General features: G+C 40.9%; 2 protein-coding genes across 6 annotated transcripts in view; one reads left to right on the top strand and one right to left on the bottom strand.

The window, feature by feature from the left end:
- anapc10 (anaphase promoting complex subunit 10) overlaps nt 1–20,796 on the top strand; it is a 170,758-nt gene that overhangs the window by 117,041 nt on the left and 32,921 nt on the right. The gene's annotated exons all lie outside the window — the stretch shown is intronic.
- Nucleotides 16,952–20,796, bottom strand: part of hhip (hedgehog interacting protein) — a 181,520-nt gene continuing 177,675 nt past the window's right edge. For 2 of the 4 annotated variants that reach the window (XM_048545802.2, XM_048545823.2), the window contains one exon: nt 16,952–18,245. In XM_048545802.2, coding sequence (XP_048401759.1) covers nt 18,037–18,245 — 209 coding nt within the window. In that variant the 3' untranslated portion in view covers nt 16,952–18,036. Of the gene's footprint in view, nt 18,246–19,017; nt 19,125–20,796 lie in introns of all 4 variants that reach the window. The other 2 variants (XM_048545809.2, XM_048545816.2) reach the window with 2 other exon arrangements.

Below are 20,796 nucleotides of genomic sequence, written 5' to 3'. Positions count from 1 at the left end.
TTTCTAATTCCTGATATTCCCCAAACAAGACCTCTTGAATATGTTGTTGGTCCCAACATGGACCACAACAACTAAATTGGTTCCAACTTCAATAATTACCTCTGTCTATATTATTGATGCACATGCAAATTTGTAGATAACAAATAAGTTTAGCGAAATTAATGCTTGGCTCAAAAGCTGTTGCAATAGATATGCATTCTAGTTTAAGGGTCACTGACACCAACACTGGAGAAAATGGGGTGTGTAACATAGGGAGACCTGCACAATGACAGGACAATGTTTGAGCAAACAACATAAGTAGGAAAACAGACAGTGCTTCAAACAAAGAAATGGAGGAAAAGGATCAAATTTCAGAAGATGTAATAAATCAAGGTAGAGGCAGGGTGAGAGACCAAAGTGATATAGAAAATGATAGGCTATGACAGGAAAGGATAGAGAGTACATATCTAACAGTAAATCAATGGATGAGTCAAGAGGTTACTAAACAAACAAACAACAAAACTAAAGGCTTTGTATTTGAATTATCATAGCATTTGAAACAAAATAGATGAGCTCATAGTTCATTTAGAAATAAGTAGATATGATCTGATAGCCATTAGAGACAGGGTTGCAGGATAACATAAATTGGTGCAGAAGAAATGTTTCCACTAGCAGGAGAGAATAGGACTAATGGACATAGCTTCAGAGTACAGGGACAACCCTTTAAAACTGATATGAGGAAGACTTTCTTCAGCCAGAGCATAGTTAATCTGTGGAACTCATTGCCACAGACAGCTGTGGAGGCCAAATCATTGAGTATATTTAAGACAGAAACAGAAATATTCTTGATCAGTAAGTGGATCAAGGGTTACCGGCAGAAGAATGGAGTTGAGAAATGTATCGGCCATGATTGAATGTCAGAGCAGACTTGATGGGCTGAATGGTTGAATTCTGCTCCTATGTCTTATGGTCTTATTTGAAACTATGAAAAGGTAAAGCATGGCTATGTTAGGTAATGATGATATTGTGCAAAAGAGAAGGATGACTGATATTAGACAACTTGACAAATTGATAAGAGGACTGCAGGAAACAAGACTATAATTGTTTATTTCATGGTTATAGATGGAGTGGAAGTTCGAATGTGGTGAAACATAAAACTCACTCATCAAGTAACACTTTCAAGTTTTACACAGATCTCCAGGTGTCTCATATCATCTTTCATAGGCATTCTGTATTCTTTTACTTGCAATATCGGTCGATATTGCAACTCGTATACATTTCGACTGCCTTCATCCACCCGTGATTCCGATTTTCAAACTTACAGCCAAGAAACAAGGGTTGGCCATTAGCCCTTCAAGCTATTCAATAAGATTATGGCTGACATGATTTAAACATAACGCTAAATTCCTGCATATCCCTGATAATCGTTCATAAGCTTGGTAATTAACCTTCCTTTGCCTTAAAGATATTTAAAGACTCCGCATTCACTATATTTTGAGAAAGACAATTCCAAAGATTCACAAATGATTGAAAAAATATTTCATCTCTCTCTTAAATAGACATACCTTATTTTTAAACTTTGACCTATAGTTCAAAATTTTCCCACAAGTGAAAACATTCTTTCGACATCCACCTGGTCAGGTCCCCTCAGGACCTTGTGTTTAATTTCAGTCATCTTTGACTGTTCTACACTTCAGGGTATACAGGCCTGCCTTGTTTAGCCTTTCCTCACAAGACATTCTGTGTATAAGATTAATAAATCTTTTTTGACCTGCTTCCAACATGTTAACATCATTCCGTAAGTATAGTGACCAGTAAGGTACACAGTACTCCAGAGGTTGTCTCACCAATATCCTGCATAAGTGAAGCATAAGCCCACTACTTTTGCAATCAATTCTCCTTGCAGTAAAACATAACATTTTATGAGCTTTCCTGATAGCTTGAAGGGCCAATGGCCTACCCTTGTTTCTTGTCCGTATGTTTGAAAATCAGAACCATGGATGGATGAAGGCAGTCTAAATGTATATGAGCTGCATTATTGACATATACAGCCAGTAAAAGAATAGATTTTTCCTAATTACTTGCTGCACCTCATGCTTAAGGATAACATATTGCATCTCAGATCTCTGCAAATCTTTCACTATTTGGATAATTTTTTTTATTCTTTATGTCAAAGTGGGCAATTTGACACTTTGCCGCATTGTCCTCCAGTTGCCAGATCTTTGCCACTCACTTAACCTATCAAGCTCCCTCTGTAGAGTCCTTATGTCCTCTTCACAACACAGTTACCTCCCTATCTTTGCAATTTTTGCAAATGATTTGGATGAAGGGACCAAATATATGATAGCTAAATTTGCTGACAACACAAAGAGATGAAATCCTTGTACCCACCTCTGCAGCATACTTCTTGTGACGTCTACTAACCCAAAAATACCAATTTCTTTCTACTCTCTGTTTCCAGGAGCTAGCCAAGCCTCTACACTTGTCAATATAGTACTCTCAACACCAGAAGCTTTTATTTTCTGCAATCACATTTGATATGGCACCTTACCAAATATATTCTTGAAACCTAGGTACAATATAACCATATAAAATATATCCCTTTTGTCTAAAGCCTGTTACTTCTTCAAAGAACTCCAATAAATTCATTAAACATGATTTCCCTTTAACAAAATCATATTGGCTCTGCCAGATTACCTTGAATTTATCTAAGTGCCCTGTTTCAGTGACTTTAACAACAGTTTCTAACATTTTCCTAATTATAGATATTAAGCTAACTGGTTTATAGTTTTCTGCTTTCTGCCTGTCTGTCTTTTTGAAGAAACGAGGTACAACAGCTATTTTCCCATCTAAATCTAACTTTCCTGCATCTGGTGAAATTGGAAAATTAAAGCCAACACATTAATTCACTGGCTATTTCTTTTCAGATCCCAGGATGAAATCCATCATGACCTAGGACTTGTCAATGCACAGTTCCAACAATTTACTCAGTACCACTTCTTTGGCAATTGCAATTTTCTTGAGTTCTTCCCTCTCTTTCTAGGAAGCTACTTGCAACCTCTCTTGTGAAGACTGACTCAAGATATTTTCTACACATTTGCCATTTCTTCATCCTCCATAACTAATTTGCTAGATGCATTTTCTATTGAACTAATGTTTACTTTATTAACACTTCCTTGTCAAATATCAGAAGAAACTTTTCCTGTTTTTATATTTTTGATTAACTTTCTTTTGTACTTTATTTTGCCCTCTTTATCAATCTTTTAGTAATTATTATTTACTTTTAAAAAATATTCTATCCAATCTTCTGACCTCCCCTCTATCTTTGCACAATTCAATGTCTTTTCCTTCTATGTGAGTTTGATACTAACTTTGACATTTTTAGTTAACCACGGATGGTGGGCCATTCTTTAGAATTTTTATCTGTTGGAATGTTTCTGTTCTATACTTCCTGGAATATTCCTTTCAGTATTTGCTACTGCATCTGTATTGATTTATCCCTTAACATAAATTGCTAGTTCACTTTCAGTAGTCTGATCCACACTGCTTCACCTCAAACTGTATGTAGAATTCAATCATATGGTCACTGCTATCCTAGGGTTCTTTCACTATGTGGTCAGGAGTTAATCCTATCTTCCTGGTGAAAACCAGACCTGATTTAATAGCCACATCATTTTTCTCAGAGACTGCCTCCGGTTCAGACTCATTCCACATGGAAGTTTTATCCTTCATGCTTTGAATCCACTCAGGATCACAGGTGTCTCCATGATGTTCAACACTCCTGAGACAGCTGTTCTCACCACATCCTGACACCCCATGTACTAGGTCTCATCATCACATGGCCTGCTGCCACACACTATCCATTGTCAGCTAATAATAGTCCCCATTAACAGTTATTCATTCTCTCAGAGTGACCGTTAACCACTTCTTTGTTTGTTCAACCATTTTTCTCTCTCTTTGTACTCTATCTCCACCTATTGTTTACTCTCCTCCATCCCTCACCCCATCTTCTGTGTAAAAGCCATCATTTTCCTGGCTACCATCAGTCTGAAGATGGGTCACTGGATCTGAAACGTTAAATCTTTTTGGCTTCAAAGGAAACTCCTTGACCTGCACCTCGTGGCAGCGTACATTGCATGGGGTACCGAAAGCATGCCAGATCATTCTCCTATTCACTATAGTGAGGCACCAATCTGCCACTGGAGCCTTCATATTTGAGGTCCCAATGCTCTTGCATTGCCTCACTGCTTGCCTGATTAAAAAAAAACTGTCATTGAGATCTACAGGGCAGGAAAAGGGCCTTCTGGCCATCAAGTTTGTGCCAGTCAAAAACGACAATTCTATATCCTATTTTCCAGCACTTGGCCCATAGTCTTGTATGCCAACCACTTTTTAAATATTAACAAGGTCTTCTGTCTCTACCACTCTGACAGGTAGTGAGTTCCAGATGTCCACCATCTTCTGGGTGAAAAAAAATTCTTCTTACCTCCTCTGAACCTGCTGCCTCGTACTTTAAATCCATGAGCACTGGTCATTGGTCCCTCTGTCAAGGTGAAAAGTTTCTTTCTGTCTACCCTATCCACCTCCCTCATCATTTTGTATAACTCAATCATATTCCCACTCAATCTTCTCTGCTCTGAGGAAAACAAACCTAGTCTGTCCAATCTCTCTACATGACAGAAACTCTCCAGGCCAGGCAACATTCTAGTTAATCTCCTTGGCACCATCTCCAGTGCTATTACATCCCTTCTATAATGTGGATACAGAACTGCGCACAATGCTCTAGTTATAACCTAACCAACATTTTATACAATTCTAATATCACCTCCCTTCTCTAAAATTCGACCCCCTGCACTATTCCCAAATCCCGCCCCCCGCGCCACACATACACACAAAAGACCATATGCCCTCTGATCCTCAGCTTTTACCTCTCATTCTATCACATTCATTATTATGGCCATTTTCTCCACTTCACAACACCTCCAGACCAAGGCCAGACATAAGTTGACCCCAGTATGATGATATCCTGGGCAAAGTGTACAGCACCCCTAGACTGACACATTAACTGCAGCACAACCCCAGCTTTCCTTCCTCCCGGTGGACCAGTTGACTATGTGGAGAAGTGATATCCCAAGTGAAAGGAAGCATCATTTAAAGCCATACCACTATAAAGTAATGAGCAAATACTTATCCTTACAGCTTTCCTGGAAAGGTAGAGTGCAGATTTATTCTTAAAAGCTCCATTGCAGCAAAGTAAAGTCATTAGGTGGTGGGGGTGTGGGGGGTTGACATATACTGTGAAGACTGACACAAAATACCTGTTCAATGCCTCAGCTCTTTCCTTATTTCCCATTATTGAATCTCTCTCCTCATCCTCTAAATGACCAATGTTTACCTTAGCCACTCTTTTATATATTTATTGAAACTTTTGCTATTTGTCTTTATATTCTGAGTTAGTATACTCTCATAACCTGTTTTTACTTTTCTTTATAGCTTTTTTGTGGCTTTCTATTGACCTTTAAAGTTTTCCCAATCTTCCAGCTTCCCACTGGTCTTTGCCACTTTGTATGCCTTATCTTTCAATTTGATAGCCTTCCTTACTTCTTTAGACATCCATGGCTGATTACCCCTTTTTCTACAGTCCTTCCTTTTCACTGGTATATCGTTAGACTATGAATTCCAGATTTTTATTGAATTCATATTCCACATGTGACATGGCAGAATTTTAATCTAGGTCCCGAGAACATTCCCTGGGCCTCTGGATTAACCTTCCAGCGATAATGCCACTAGGCCATTAAATCCCTGACAATTGCTATACTATTTTTACAGGCATTAGTTATTTAGAACATAGAACATAGAACAGTTCAGCACAGAACAGGCCCTTCAGCCCACAATGTTGTGCCGACCATTGATCCTCATGTATGCACCCTCAAATTTCTGTGACCATATACATGTCCAGCAGTCTCTTAAATGACCCCAATGACCTTGCTTCCACAACTGCTGCTGGCAACACATTCCATGCTCTCACAACTCTCTGCGTAAAGAACCTGCCTCTGACATCCCCTCTATACTTTCCACCAACCAGCTTAAAACTATGACCCCTCGTGCTAGCCATTTCTGCCCTGGGAAATAGTCTCTGGCTATCAACTCTGTCTATGCCTCTCATTATCTTGTATACCTCAATTAGGTCCCCTCTCCTCCTCCTTTTCTCCAATGAAAAGAGACCGAGCTCAGTCAACCTCTCTTCATAAGATAAGCCCTCCAGTCCAGGCAGCATCCTGGTAAACCTCCTCTGAACCCTCTCCAAAGCATCCACATCTTTCCTATAATAGGGCGCCCAGAACTGGACGCAGTATTCCAAGTGCGGTCTAACCAAAGTTTTATAGAGCTGCAACAAGATCTCACGACTCTTAAACTCAATCCCCCTGTTAATGAAAGCCAAAACACCATATGCTTTCTTAACAACCCTGTCCACTTGGGTGGCCATTTTAAGGGATCTATGTATCTGCACACCAAGATCCCTCTGTTCCTCCACGCTGCCAAGAATCCAATCCTTAATCCTGTACTCAGCTTTCAAATTCGACCTTCCAAAATGCATCACCTCGCATTTATCCAGGTTGAACTCCATCTGCCACCTCTCAGCCCATCTCTGCATCCTGTCAATGTCCCGCTGCAGCCTACAACAGCCCTCTACACTATCAACGACACCTCCGGCCTTTGTGTCGTCTGCAAACTTGCTGACCCTTCCTTCAATCCCCTCATCCAAGTCATTAATAAAAATTACAAACAGTAGAGGCCCAAGGACAGAGCCCTGTTGAACCCCACTCACCACTGACTTCCAGGCAGAATATTTTCCTTCTACTACCACTCGCTGTCTTCTGTTGGCCAGCCAATTCTGTATCCAAGCAGCTAAGTTCCCCTGTATCCCATTCCTCCTGACCTTCTGAATGAGCCTACCATGGGGAACCTTATCAAATGCCTTACTGAAGTCCATACAAAGTTCGTTTCTTTCGTAAAGACAGAAGCAAAAAACTCATTTAGGGCTTCCCCTACCTCCTCAGGCTCCACACACAAGTTCCCTATGCTATCCCTGATCGGCCCTACTCTTTCTTTGACCATTCTCTTATTCCTCACATAAGTGTAAAATGCCTTTGTGTTTTCCCGGATTCCTTCTGCCAAGCCTTTCTCGTGCCCCCTCCTGGCTCTCCTCAGACCATTTTTGAGCTCCTTCCTTGCCTGCCTGTAATCCTGTAGAACTGAACTTGACCCTAGCTTCCTCCACCTTATGTAAGCTACCTTCTTCCTTTTCACAAGAAGCTCCACCGCTCTCGTCATCCAAGGTTCCTTTATCTTACCCCTTCTTGCCTGTCTCAGAGGGACATATTTACTCATCACTCCCAACAACTGTTCCTTAAACAGTCTCCACATGTCTATAGTTCCCTTACCATGGAACAACTGCTCCCAGTCCATGCTTCCTAACTCATGTCTAATCGCATCATAGTTTCCTCTTCCCCAATTAAATATCCTCCCATTTTGCCTAATCCTCTCCTTCTCCGTAGCCATGTAGAATGTGAGGCAGTTATGGTCACTATCACCAAAATGCTCTCCCACCACAAGATCTGATACCTGCCCCGGCTCGTTTCCGAGCACCAAGTCCAGAATGGCCTCTCCCCTCGTCGGCCTGTCAACGTACTGCGTTAGGAAACCCTCCTGAACACACCTTACAAAAACAGCTCCATTCAAATCTTCTGCTCGAAAGAGGTTCCAATCAATATTAGGAAAGTTAAAGTCACCCATTACAACAACCCTACTGCGTCCACACTTTTCCAAAATCTGTCGACCTATGCTTTCTTCAATCTCCCTGCTGCTATTGGGGGGCCTGTAGTAAACCCCTAACGAGGTGACTACTCCCTTGCTGTTCCTAATTTCCACCCATACTGACTCAGTAGGCAGATCTTCCTCGACAATGGAAGCTTCTGTAGCTGTGATACCCTCTCTGATTAGTAGTGCTACACCCCCTCTACTTTTTCCCCCCTCCCTATTCTTTTTAAATGTTCTAAACCCTGGAAGATCCAGCAACCATTCCTGCCCATGAGAAACCCATGTCTCTGTTATGGCCACAACATCATAGCACCAGGTACTGATCCATGCTCTAAGTTCATCACTTTTATTCCTGATACTCCTTGCATTAAAGCAAACACACTTTAACCGATCCCTTGGTTCCTTCCCAGGAAAATCTTTCCCACTAGCTGGTCTACCTCTTGCTACTGCCTCACCTGCATCAACGCTCACCTCTCGTATACAGCTCAGGTTCCCACCCCCCTGCCATACTAGTTTAAACCCTCTCGAACTACTCGAGCAAACCTTCCACCCAGGACATTGGTCCCCTTCCAGTTCAGATGCAACCCGTCCTTCTTGTACAGGTCCCACCTTCCCCAGAAGGCATCCCAATTATCTACATATCTGAAGCCCTCCCTCCTACACCAGCTGCGTAGCCACGTGTTCAGCTGCGCCCGCTCCCTGTTCCTCACCTCGCTATCTCGTGGCACCGGTAGTAAACCAGAGAACACTACTCTGTTCGTCCTGCTCTGCAGCTTCCATCCTAACTCCCTGAAATCACTTTTTATATCCTCAATCCTATTTCTGGCTATATCATTTGTGCCAATATGTAACACGATTTCTGGCTGTTCGCCCTCCCCTTTTAGAACCTTATACACCCGATCGGAGACGTCCCGGACCCTGGCACCAGGGAGGCAACATACCTTCCGGGAATCCCGATCTTGACCACAAAATCTCCTGTCGATTCTCCTAACTATCGAGTCCCCTACCACGAGTACTTTTCTATTCTGCCCCCTTCCCTTCTTTGCCACAGTGTCAGGCTCAGTGCCAGAGAACTGCCTACTATGGCTTTCCTCTGGTAGGTCATCCCCCCCAGCAGTATCCAAAACGGTATACTTATTGCTGAGGGGAATGCCCATAGGGGATCTCTGCACTGTCTGTCTGTCCCCCTTTCCTCCCCCTAACTGTAACCCATCTATCCTCGTCCTGAGCCTTAGGAGTGACCAACTCCCGATAACTCCTCTCAGTTACCCCCTCTGCCTCCCGAATGATCCGTAGTTCATCCAGCTCCAGCTCCATTTCCCTAACACGGTTTTCAAGGAGCTGTAGTTGGGTGCACTTCCCGCAGATGTAGCCAGCGGAGACGTGTGCCACATCTCCCAACTGCCACATTCTGCAGGAGGAGCAAGCAACTGCCCTAGCATCCATACCCCACTTATCTGAACACCCACTCAATACTAAAGTAGAAAGCTTACGTCAAGTAATAATAACAAATTAATAACAAACTTATATTCAATAGAGAAAGTTTAGAATGAACCTTACCTTATTAACTAGGTTAGAGGAGGAGGGCGGGTGGGAGACTCTACAGTTGTAGAGTCTCGGGTTTAGCCGCCTTGCTGATATATATACTCACTGCTTTCCTTCCCGGCTGCCCCTCTGGTCCTCGTCACTTCCTCTGGTGCTCCCGCTCCTTCTCTGAAAGAGGAAAAACACCGCTGCCCGCTACCGGTAAGTAATTTTAAAAATAAACTGCTTTACCTTAGCTGCAGTCTTCCGGGTCCGTCTTACCTCCTCTGCTGCTCGCGCTCAAAATGGCCGTTGGTGTCGAAGGGTGAGTATTTATACTCACTGCTTTCCTTCCCGGCTGCCCCTCTGGTCCTCGTCACTTCCTCTGCTGCTCCCGCTCCTTCTCTGAAAGAGGAAAAACACCGCTGCCCGCTACCGGTAAGTAATTTTAAAAATAAACTGCTTTACCTTAGCTGCAGTCCTCCAGGTCCGTCTTACCTCCGCTGCTGCTCGCACTCAAAAAAAAAATTTCTTTGTTTACTGCCCACCCCAATGTGATGTTATTATCTGGTGGCCTATAGACCACACCTATCAGTGACATTTTCTTCTTAGAATTTATAATTTCCATCCAAATGGATTCAACCATGTTCTCCATAGACTCTCTATTCAGATGTCTGTCCTTCCAAACAATGTGATATCCTGTGGATATTTAATTCCCATTTGTGACCATCCCACAAGCATGTCTTCGTAAGAGCTACTAAATCATACACATGTGCAATGATTTGTGCCATTTACTCATCTGCCTTGTTTCGAATGCTACACTCATTCAGGTAAAGTGCCTTTATGCTATTTTCCATACCTTCTTTTTGAATTCTAACATCTCCATTAATAATACCTCCTTCCTTCTAACTTCTTTCATAGTCTTCGATGTTGTTAATCCCTCCTGCTGCTTTCTTTTCTATTTACTATTATATTTCCCATTATTTTCCCTTCTCTTCCCTTCAATTCACTAGTCTAAAGTACTAGTGAACACCCTATTTATCCTTTTCACGAGAACACTGATTTCAAATTGGTTCAGGTGGAGACTATCCCAATAGTATAGATCCCTATTGTTCCAAAATTGATGCCAATGCCCCATGAAATGGAACGTCTCTGTCCCACACCACTCTTTCAGCCTAATTTTCTTATCCCTAAGACAATTTGACTTGAGTAGGAATCGAGAGATTATTACCCAATTCTTTAACTTTGTTCCTCCTTGATAATCTCCAAACAGGTCTTCCTTCCAAGCCTCACCTTTATTGTTTGTTCCAACATGGACTGCAATAACTGGATCTTCATCCTCCCATTCAAATATCCTTTCAAGCTGGTCAGAGACGTCTCTCATCCTTGCACCTGACAGGCAAAACAGCATGCGGGACTCTTGATCCAGCTCACAAAGAATGCTATCAATCCCCTTAATTATAGAATGCCCACAACTACCACTTGTCTTTTTGCTCCCTCCTCTTGAATGTCCTCCTGCTGCACCACTGTGAAGTGGTCAGCTGGCTCAACCTCTCCGTAGCCCTTTTCCTCATCTTCACAGGGAAAAAGCACCTCATACCTGTTGGACAAGGTCAAGAGCTGAGGCCCCTCTGTTCCTTAATTTGGGATCCCCCTATCTGCCACCCTAACAATCACATCCTGCTGTCCCTGATCCATAAGACCATAAGATCATAAGATATAGGAGTGGAAGTAAGGCCATTCAGACCATCGAGTCCACTCCGCCATTTAAATCATGGCTGATGGGCATTTCAATTCCACTTCCCTGCACTCTCCCCTGTAGCCCTTGATTCCTTGTGAGAGCAAGAATTTATCGATCTCTGCCTTGAAGGCATCTAACGTCCCGGCCTCCACTACACTCCGTGGCAATGAATTCCATAAGCCCACCACTCTCTGGCTGAAGAAATGTCTCCTTATTTCCATTTTAAAGTTACCCCCTCTAATTCTAAGGCTGTGCCCACGGGACCTAGTCTCCCTACCCAATGGAAACAACTTCCCAGCGTCCACCCTTTCTAAGCCATACCATCCATACCATTCTAAACCATCTTGTAAGTTTCTATTAGATCTCCCCTCAATCTTCTAAACTCTAATGAATACAATCCCAGGATCCTTAGCTGTTCATCATACGTTAAACCTACCATTCCAGGGATCATCCGTGTGAGTCTCCGCTGGAATGCTCCAGGGCCAGTATGTCCTTCCTGAAGTGTGGGGCCCAAAATTGGACACAGTATTCTAAATGGGGCCTAACTAGAGCTTTATAAAGTCTCAGAAGCACATCACTGCTTTGATATTCCAACCCTCTTGAGATAAACACCAACATTACATTCGCTTTCTTAATCACGGTCTCTACCTGCAAGTTAACTTTTAGAGAATCCTGGACCAACACTCCCAGATCCCTTTGTACTTCTGCTTTAAGAATTTTCTCACTGTTTAGAAAATAGTCCATGCCTGTATTCTTTTTTCCAAAGTGCAAAACCTCACATTTACTCACATTGAATTTCATCAGCCACTTCCTGGACCACTCTCCTAAACTGTCTAAATCTTTCTGCAGCCTCCCAACTCCTCAGTACTACCTGCCCGTCCACCTATCTTCGTATCATTGGCAAACTTCACCAGAATGCCCCCAGTCCCTTCATCCAGATCATTAATATTTCAAGTGAACAGTTGCAGCACCAACACTGAAACCTGCGGGACACTACTCGTCACTGGTTGCCATTCCGAAAAAGAGCCTTTTATCCCAACTTCCTGCCTTCGGTCAGACAGCCAATCCTCGATCCAAGCTAGTAGCTCATCTCGAACATCATGGGCCCTCATCTTGCTCAGCAGCCTCCCGTGAGGCACCTTATCAAAGGCCTTTTGGAAGTCTAGATAGATAACATTCGCTGGGTTTCCCAGGTCTAACATACTTGTTACCTCTTCAAAGAATTCTAACAGGTTTGTCAGGCACAACCTCACCTTAGTAAATCTATGCTGACTTGTTTTAATCTGACCCTACACTTCCAAGAATTTAGAATTCTCATCCTTGACAATGGATTCTAGAATTTTACCAACAACCGGGGTTAGGCTAATCGGCCTATAATTTTCCATCTTTTGCGTTGATCCTTTCTTAAACAAGGGGGTTACAACAGCAATTTTCCAATCATCTGGGACTTTCCCCGACTCCAGTGACTTTTGAAAGATCACAACCAAAGCCTCCGCTATTTCCTCAGCCACCTCCCTCAGAACTCTAGGATGTAGCCCATTGGGGCCAGGAGATTTATCAATTTTTTGATCTTTTAGCTTTTCTAGCACTTTCTCTTTTGTAATGCCTACCATACTCAATTCTGCCCCCTGGGTCTCCCTAATTGTTGGCATACTACTCATGTCTTCTACTTAGGACTGACGCAAAGTACTTATTAAGTTCTTCAGCTATTTCCTTATCTCCCATCACTAGCCTTCCAGCATCAATTTGGAGCGGCCCAATTTCAACTTTTGCCTCTCGTTTGTTTCTTATGTATTGAAAGAAACTTTTACTATCATTTCTAATATTACTAGCTAGCCTACCTTCATATTTGATCCTCTCCTTCCTTATTTCTCTCTTTGTTATCCTCCATTTGTTTTTGTAGCCTTCCCAATCTTCTGGTTTCCCAGTGCTCTTGGCCACTTTGTAGGCTGTGTCTTTTTCTTGATACATTTCCTGACTTCCTTTGTCAGCCATGTCTGTCTAATCCCACACCAGATAATCTTTCTTTTCTTTGGGATGAACCTCTGTACTGTGTCCTCAATTACACCGAGAAACTCCTGCCATTGTTGCTCCACTGTCTTCCCCACTAGGATCTGCTTCCAGTTGATTTTTGTCAATTGCTCTCTCATGCCCCTGTAATTACCTTTATTTAACTATAACACCATTACATCCGATTTTGCCTTCTCTCTTTCAAACTGCAGACTGAACTCTACCATATTATGATCACTGCCTCCTAAGTGTTTCCTTACTTTACGATCTTTTATAAAGTCTGGCTCATTACATTGTACTAAGTCTAGAGTAGCCTGCTCCCCTGTGGGCTCCATCACAAGCTGTTCCAAAAAGCCATCCTGCAAACATTCTATGAATTCCCTTTCTTTGGATCCACCAGCTACGTTATTCACCCAGTCCACCTGCATATTGAAGTCCCCCATGATCACCGTGACCGTGCCTTTCTGATATGCCCTATCTATTTCCCGGGGCATCTTGCGCCCCTGGTCTTGATCACTGTTAGGAGGTCTATACATAACTCCCATTATGGGTTTTTTGACTTTGATGTTCCTCAACTCCACCCACACAGACTCCACATCCTCTGATCTTATGTCATTCAGTGCCGTAGATTTAATTTCATTCTTAACTAACAAAACAACCCTGCCCCCTCTGTCTACCTCCCTGTCTTTTCGATAAGTTGTGAATCCTTGAATGTTTAACTGCCAGTCCTGAACTCCCTGCAACCATGTCTCTGTGATGCCTACCACATCATAATCATTCAAGATGATTTGTGCTGTTAATTCACTGACTGAGCTTGAAGAGCTTAATCTACTGGGTGTGACTGCCTCCTGAAACAAAACATTCAGGTATGTCTTCCCCTCCCAGATGTGCTGTAGTGTTTGAAGCTCAGATTCCAGCTCATCAACTCTGAGCCGAAGTTCCTCAAGCAATCAAAATTTGCTGCAGATGTGGTCAATGCAGCTCGTAATGGGAATTGCCAGGTCCCACATCATCCAACCATCTAGCCCAGCTGTCTGTATTTAGCTAATTACTTAATTAATTTATATGAATTTATTAATGAGTTAGTTAATTTATAATACTTCTTTGCTGTGTTCTTTTTCAAATTTGGTGCAGATTTCTTAGCAGCCAATCAGGTCACAACTTGCTTGTGATAACAAAAACAAAAGTTGCTGGAAAAGCTCCACGGGTCTGCCAGCGTCTGTGGAAAAAAAAATCTGAGTTAACGTTTTGGGTTCCGTGACCCTTCCTCAGAACTGAACTGATGTCCCTCCAGTTTTTTTTTCACAGCTATAGAATGACCTGAGCTCAGTTAATTTTATAGAACATTGAACAATACTGCACGGTACAGGCCCTCCGACCCAGGATGTTCTGCCGAACTTTTACCCCAAAGCTAAGGTCTATCTAATCTCTATCCCTACCTTATACTATCATCCATATGCCTATCTAATGGCCGCTTAAATGCCCCTAATGAGGCCGACTCCACTACCCTCTCCGGCAATGCATTCCACTTCTTTCTTTTAATTTACATTGACTGTGCTCAAATCAGTCAGCAATGGAGGAGTAATGGAGAATAAGCCTAGTAGAGACAAACTGCTAATAACCAGGTTAATAAAATGTGAGGCTGGATGAACACAGCAGGCCAAGCAGCATCTCAGGAGCACAAAAGCTGACGTTTCGGGCCTAGACCCTTCATCATTTTTGTGCTCCTGAGATGCTGCTTGGCCTGCTGTGTTCATCCAGCCTCACATTTTATTATCTTGGAATCTCCAGCATCTGCAGTTCCCATTATCTCTGCTAATAACCAGGTGCCCAGTTTGTCCTCTCACCACAGGTCACAACTTATTGTTTCTGCAGTGCACAGTGGTCATGCTTCCTGATGATATCAATCAGACTCTTCCCGGTCACCACATCTTGCTATGCTCACTGCTTGTTTCTCAGTTGTTCTCTACACTGTTGTTCACTCAAACAGGGGGAGTTAAGGAGCTGCAGAGGCTGCAGTGTACCTGTTGGTTTCACCCACTTCACCATTTCCGAGAATTGCTTGCTTCTGCTGCTGTTATTTACAAAGGTGATTGCTGTTCCCTGGTGACCCAACCATCCTGCTTTCCCCACCTGATGCACATATTCATCCATGGTATATCAAGTATATCAAGCGACATGTCAAAGTTTACAACCAGTCTGACATTGACAAGGTCCAGTCCTCTGCCAAGGACTCCTGTGCTGACAACAACCTCATAGTCATCTTGAAGCAGGCCCTGCAGCATCTAATTCCGTTTACACTGGGCCTTGTCTGTGTGAATGGCCACTGTCTTCAAGCCTGTGATGGTCTGCACAGCATTTGATAGGAGATCAGCTCCCAGTCTGCAGTCCACAAACAGCAGCACAGTGGGTGGGAAGAGCTTGCCATCATTCAGTATCTCAAACGGTTTCTTCTTCTTTGGTGCTTCCTCCATCCAAAGGATAATTTAATGGATATTAGAACAAGGGTGGTTCATTTCTCCAAGAGTGATCCTGACTGGTTCCTGCAGGAACTGGCTGGTCAGCTGCTCAATACCTGCTGGGATGGTGGCAGAGTCCAAAATCGTTTAATGCTCCGAGGGCATTTTCTCCAGAGTGTCCAACACCTGCTGCTTATAGTCATACTGCGCTGCTGCTCTGCCCTCCGACTGCTCTGTGCGGACTAGGCCAATGCACTTTATTGAATTTGTTTTTGCTAATGGTATTTATAGGATATTACTGCATTGGAACAGTTAATTAGTAGCAGTTAATATTATTTTGATAGTTAGAGTTAAGCCAATTATTTTATTTTTATCATGTCTGTATTTTAACTGTAGTGTAAAAATAAAGTGTGTTTTGCTTATAGTCGAGTAGTTTGATGAATTGAATTGCATCTGGGATGCAATGCCTTACATTTAATGTTACAAATAGGAAAAAGTAAGGATCTAGATTTTCTCCTTAATATATTTTGAGCGAGTTTGGTATGGTTCATTATACTGCCTAGCATTTATTTCTCTCTCTCTGGTCTCCCTCTCTACCAATCTGCTCACTGCTCCCTCGCCATCCATTATCAGCGTAAATACCATCATTTCCTGGCTGCTTTGAGTTCTGAAGAAGGATCTCAGGACCTGAAATGTTAACTGTTTTCTCTTCCTAGATGCTGTCAGACCTACTGAGTTTCTCCAGCAATTTCTGCATTTGTTTGTTTCAGATCTTCAGCACCCACAGTTCTTTGTTTCAATTTAATTGTTAAAAGGGGACTTGTTCTGTGTTTCCCCCCAACTTTAACCTACTACAATGGAGCCCTTAGGGTGAATCTGTGCTCTGCATTTCTGGGAAAGCTGTATTCAGAAGATCCCAAAAGAAATGTGGAGTCAGATAGTGTTGGGAGTTTGTTGACATGAAGCAACAACCTAACGACAATTGCTGATTTTTGGAAGAATTGGGCCATTAATTTAGAAAGTAGCATTTCCCAAACATTTGTTCATTTTTTGAAAATATACAAAACTGTACTTGACTAATTCCTGAAGCATACGCTGAAGTGATAATGAACAATGTTAAATTCACAAAACAGACTTTATCTTTTGTCTATTTTTGAACATTGAACGTTGCAGCTGCTTTCTTCTGGATATTAAATTAGTTTTATAAGTATTATGAATTATTGCGTAATTTCTCTTAGAAGCAATTCTTCTGAAAACCAAATTACCAATTATTTAAAGTAAAATACGCATAACGCAGTACTACATTTATTAATTACTGCAATTCTCAAATCAGTTGTTCATAAGAAGTGTGAAAATGACAAGGACATTGAAAATGTGCAATATTGTAGTTATTAAGATCAATGATATAAAGAAGCAATTTTGACACAAAATATTTAATAATTCTTTGCATAACTATTTCCAGCAAATGCTTCAGCTAACCACATATTAACTTGTTTCTTCTCATGTTCTGTACTTAAGTTCACAGTTAAATTGTTACGTTTAAGTGCTGAACATACAATTCCAACAGGTATGGGGGGTGGAGGCAAGGAGAAGAACCTCTTATTACAAATCTCTCATTAGTATCTCATGATTAAATTGATTCAATAAAAAATAAAATATACCTTAGGATTCTTTAAATGCAAAAGTGCTGGGGATTTACTGATAAGTGAAATGAATGAGTTCAGGGAGAAATTTAAAAAAAATGAAAATCTACCTTTCCAGCAGCAGTATGAGAGCTCACCTCCAAGCATCAATAACACACTTGTAATAACCTGTTGACTGTTGGCCTTGCCAAACATAACAGTATTAGGCACCAATGATTCCTACGTTAAACTGACATTAATAACTCCCCTTTCACCACTGCATTACAGCTTAATGAACATATAAATTTGGGCCTATAAAGACACAGTCATATCAGTTCAAGAGAACTGTCAGTGGTCAAGTGTTTTTGCAGCTACTGTATTCAAAAAAATATACTTTAGCATGTTTGTTGCTGTTTACATATAGTATTATAACAAATGCAATACAGTACGTAACGGGTTATGTTTAAAAATAATCAGCTCAATAGTCACAGTAAATTACTGTATTCTTGAGGACATTAAGCATGCATTTACATAAACAATATATTAGATTTTAAAAGAAATTATACATTTAAATGTCTTTTTTTAAATCTACGTACACCAATTAGAATCTGACGAGTGATGTATCAGTGATGAGTTTACACACTTTCCTGACAAGTTTTCTTAGATATCACCATTTCTCAAATCTCATTTCAGATAATACACATCATTTTAAAATAAATTTAAGTTTAGACAACAGAAACCTGAATTAACCTGTTTTCCCATTTTTGATTTAAAATCTTTTATTCCCATGTAAAATATACATCAGAAAATGAAAATTATCTTGAAATGCATTTGTTCTTTTCTCAGTGTGGAAGAAACTAAAAGATGGCTGGCTAAAATTTTATTTATTTATCCCTTGTATCAATCCTGAGCCTTGTTGGCTTCTTGGTAAGCAAGTTTTTACGCACTCTTCATATGAGCTGAATCTGTTTTTGTTGCCCTGGCAACCTCGATAGAGGAACTGTTCACACAGCCTGGTATCCGCATTAAAGAACCATCGTCTTACAGGGGCGTTACAGTTTCCATGTTTTCTGGGCTGCTGGCAAGCTGCTGCCAAGGAAAATAAAGAAGTAAATCTGAATACATTGCCAAAGAAAGTAGTTTAAGAATTCAAGTTATTAATGATGAACCAAACAATTCAATTTTTATGATATAAGTTCTCATTACAGATTTTTAATAAAAATGATAATGTTCAATTCAAACTTGATTTAAATGGATATTTCAGGCATTTAATACCGTGGAAGAATTTAATTGTGAAACTAACCATTTAACAACCTTAGGGGAGAAGCATCTAGGAATCAATACAAACAAAACAAATTCTAATAGATAAGAAATTTAGAATAAACAATGAAACAGAAAAGTCTTAAGGACTTGTTGCTTCTGTTCTAGGGTTTTAAAAGAAGTAGATGAAGAAATTGAAGAAGTTTTAGCTTTTCAGTTTCCTTGAATTTGAAGACTGGTGTTACATTGAAAATTATCTCATGATTACAGTTAAGGGGATGCTACTAAAATCTTACATGAAGGGACAGAGTGACCTAGCTCTTGAACAAATATAAGTCAATCAGAAAGAGACGGCACAGCTTTGTTAAGGCTGTGTCAAGTCTGATTAATTGACTTGATTTTTTTTCAGGATGTTTCTCCAAAGGCTGATAAGACAGCATTTATAGATTTTACTGAAAATTGATAGGTTTCTAGAAAAAATTTACACCAGATTTTTTTACAAAAAACAAGAATCCACAGAAATGGAAGTTGGCTTTTGAATAGGATTGGAAATTGGTTGGAAGGCAGAAGACAGAGAATGAGACAGAAGAAAGTTACTTACCATGATGGTTGAATAAGACTAGTAGTGTAGCCCAGGGATCTAGTCTACAACCTCATCTCTTTTAAATTTCCATTAGTGAGTTGGATATGTAACATAGAATATAAAAACTAGAACAAATAGACCAAATTACTATTCAAGCCCATTCCACCTTTCAATACAATCATGACAGTTCTTCAACTTCATCTCTACTTTCTCACCTACTCTCCATATCTTTTAATTCCCTGATATCAACAACTTCTCATTACCAGTCTTGAATAAACAAAACATTACATCATCCATCCACATTGAAGATTCACAATTCTTGCCTTTCAGTGAAGAAATTTCTCCTCATCTAAGGCCTAAATGATTGCCCCTTAATCCTCAGGATGCACCATTTTCTTCCAGACTCTCTAGCTTCAGAACTAACTTTTAACATCTACTCTGTCATAGTCCTTCAGAAACATGTGTTTAAATGAAATTGTATCCCATTTTCTAAAACCTAGAAAGTATAGGCTCACTTTATTTTTCATTTTACTGCCTCATGTAATAACAGAATGCTGTCATCCCAGAAACCAATCTAATTCATTTTTGTTTTACAATCTCCAAGGTAAGTATGTCTTTTTAGAGATCAAAACCAAAGGCCTCACCAAAGTTCCCTGTAACAAATTTTCCTTAATCTTGTCGTCTCTGACTCTTGCAATAAATGTTAATATACAATTTAATTTATTAATTGCTTGCTGTACCTCCATGCTAACATTCCATTTTTCTTATATGAGTACATCCAACTATCGTTGAATGTCAACAGTTAACATTTCCATTGTTCTTACCAGTAAAATGAACAGCCACCTCTCCACATTATACTCCATCTATCTTCTTATTGCCTACTCACTTAACTTGTATAAACGTCTTGACAGACTCCTTGAGTCATCCTCACAGCATACATTGTTTTGTATTGTCAGCAATAGTTTTGGCCTTGTCGTCTGAGTGGTAATTGCAAATTGTAAGGAGCTGAAACCCTCATATTAAACCTCACCATTTAAAACCTCCCAACTTGAAAGTTTATTATTTATTCACATTTTCTGATTCTTATCCACTAACCAATCCTCCATGTGAGTACATTAACTCCATGAACCCTTACTTAAGCGTGTTAGCCTTTCTAAGGCACTCTATCAAATGCCTTTGGAAAGTTAAATAACAATGTCGAGTTCCCCTTTATCTAACCTATTAGTTACATCCTCAACAAAAATTCCAGTGAGTTTGACAACATAATTTCCCTTTTGTAAAAATATGGTGACCAGCGATGGAAAGGGATAAGAACATGCCACAGGGCAAGAGTTATAGATGGGGAAGGGCAATTATAATGCAATTAGGCAAGACTTAGGAGGCGTAGAATGGGGTAGCAAAATGCAGGGGCTGGGGACAATCGAAATGTGGAGCTGGTTTAAGGAACAGATATTGCGTGTCCTTGATAGGTATGTCCCTGTCAGGCAGGGAGGAAGTGATAAGGGAACCGTGGTTTACTAAAGAAATTGTATCTCTTGTTAAGCGAAATAGGGAGGCTTATGTGACTTGAGACGAGATGGTTCAGATGAGGCGATGGAGAGTTACAGATTAGCTAGGAAGGATTTAAAGAATTTAGTTAAGAAGAGCAAGGAGGGGGCATGAGCAGACATTGGCTGGTAGAATAAAGGAGAACCCTAAAGCTTTCTATAGGTATGTGAGGAATAGGAGGATGACTAAGGTGGGAATAGGGCCAGTCAAAGACAGAAGTGGGAAGTTGTGTGTGGACCATGTGGAGAG

Source organism: Stegostoma tigrinum, chromosome 1 (assembly GCF_030684315.1).
Source record: "Stegostoma tigrinum isolate sSteTig4 chromosome 1, sSteTig4.hap1, whole genome shotgun sequence".
Classification (NCBI taxonomy): Eukaryota; Metazoa; Chordata; class Chondrichthyes; order Orectolobiformes; family Stegostomatidae; genus Stegostoma; species Stegostoma tigrinum.
This window is presented reverse-complemented; position numbering and strand designations above follow the sequence as displayed.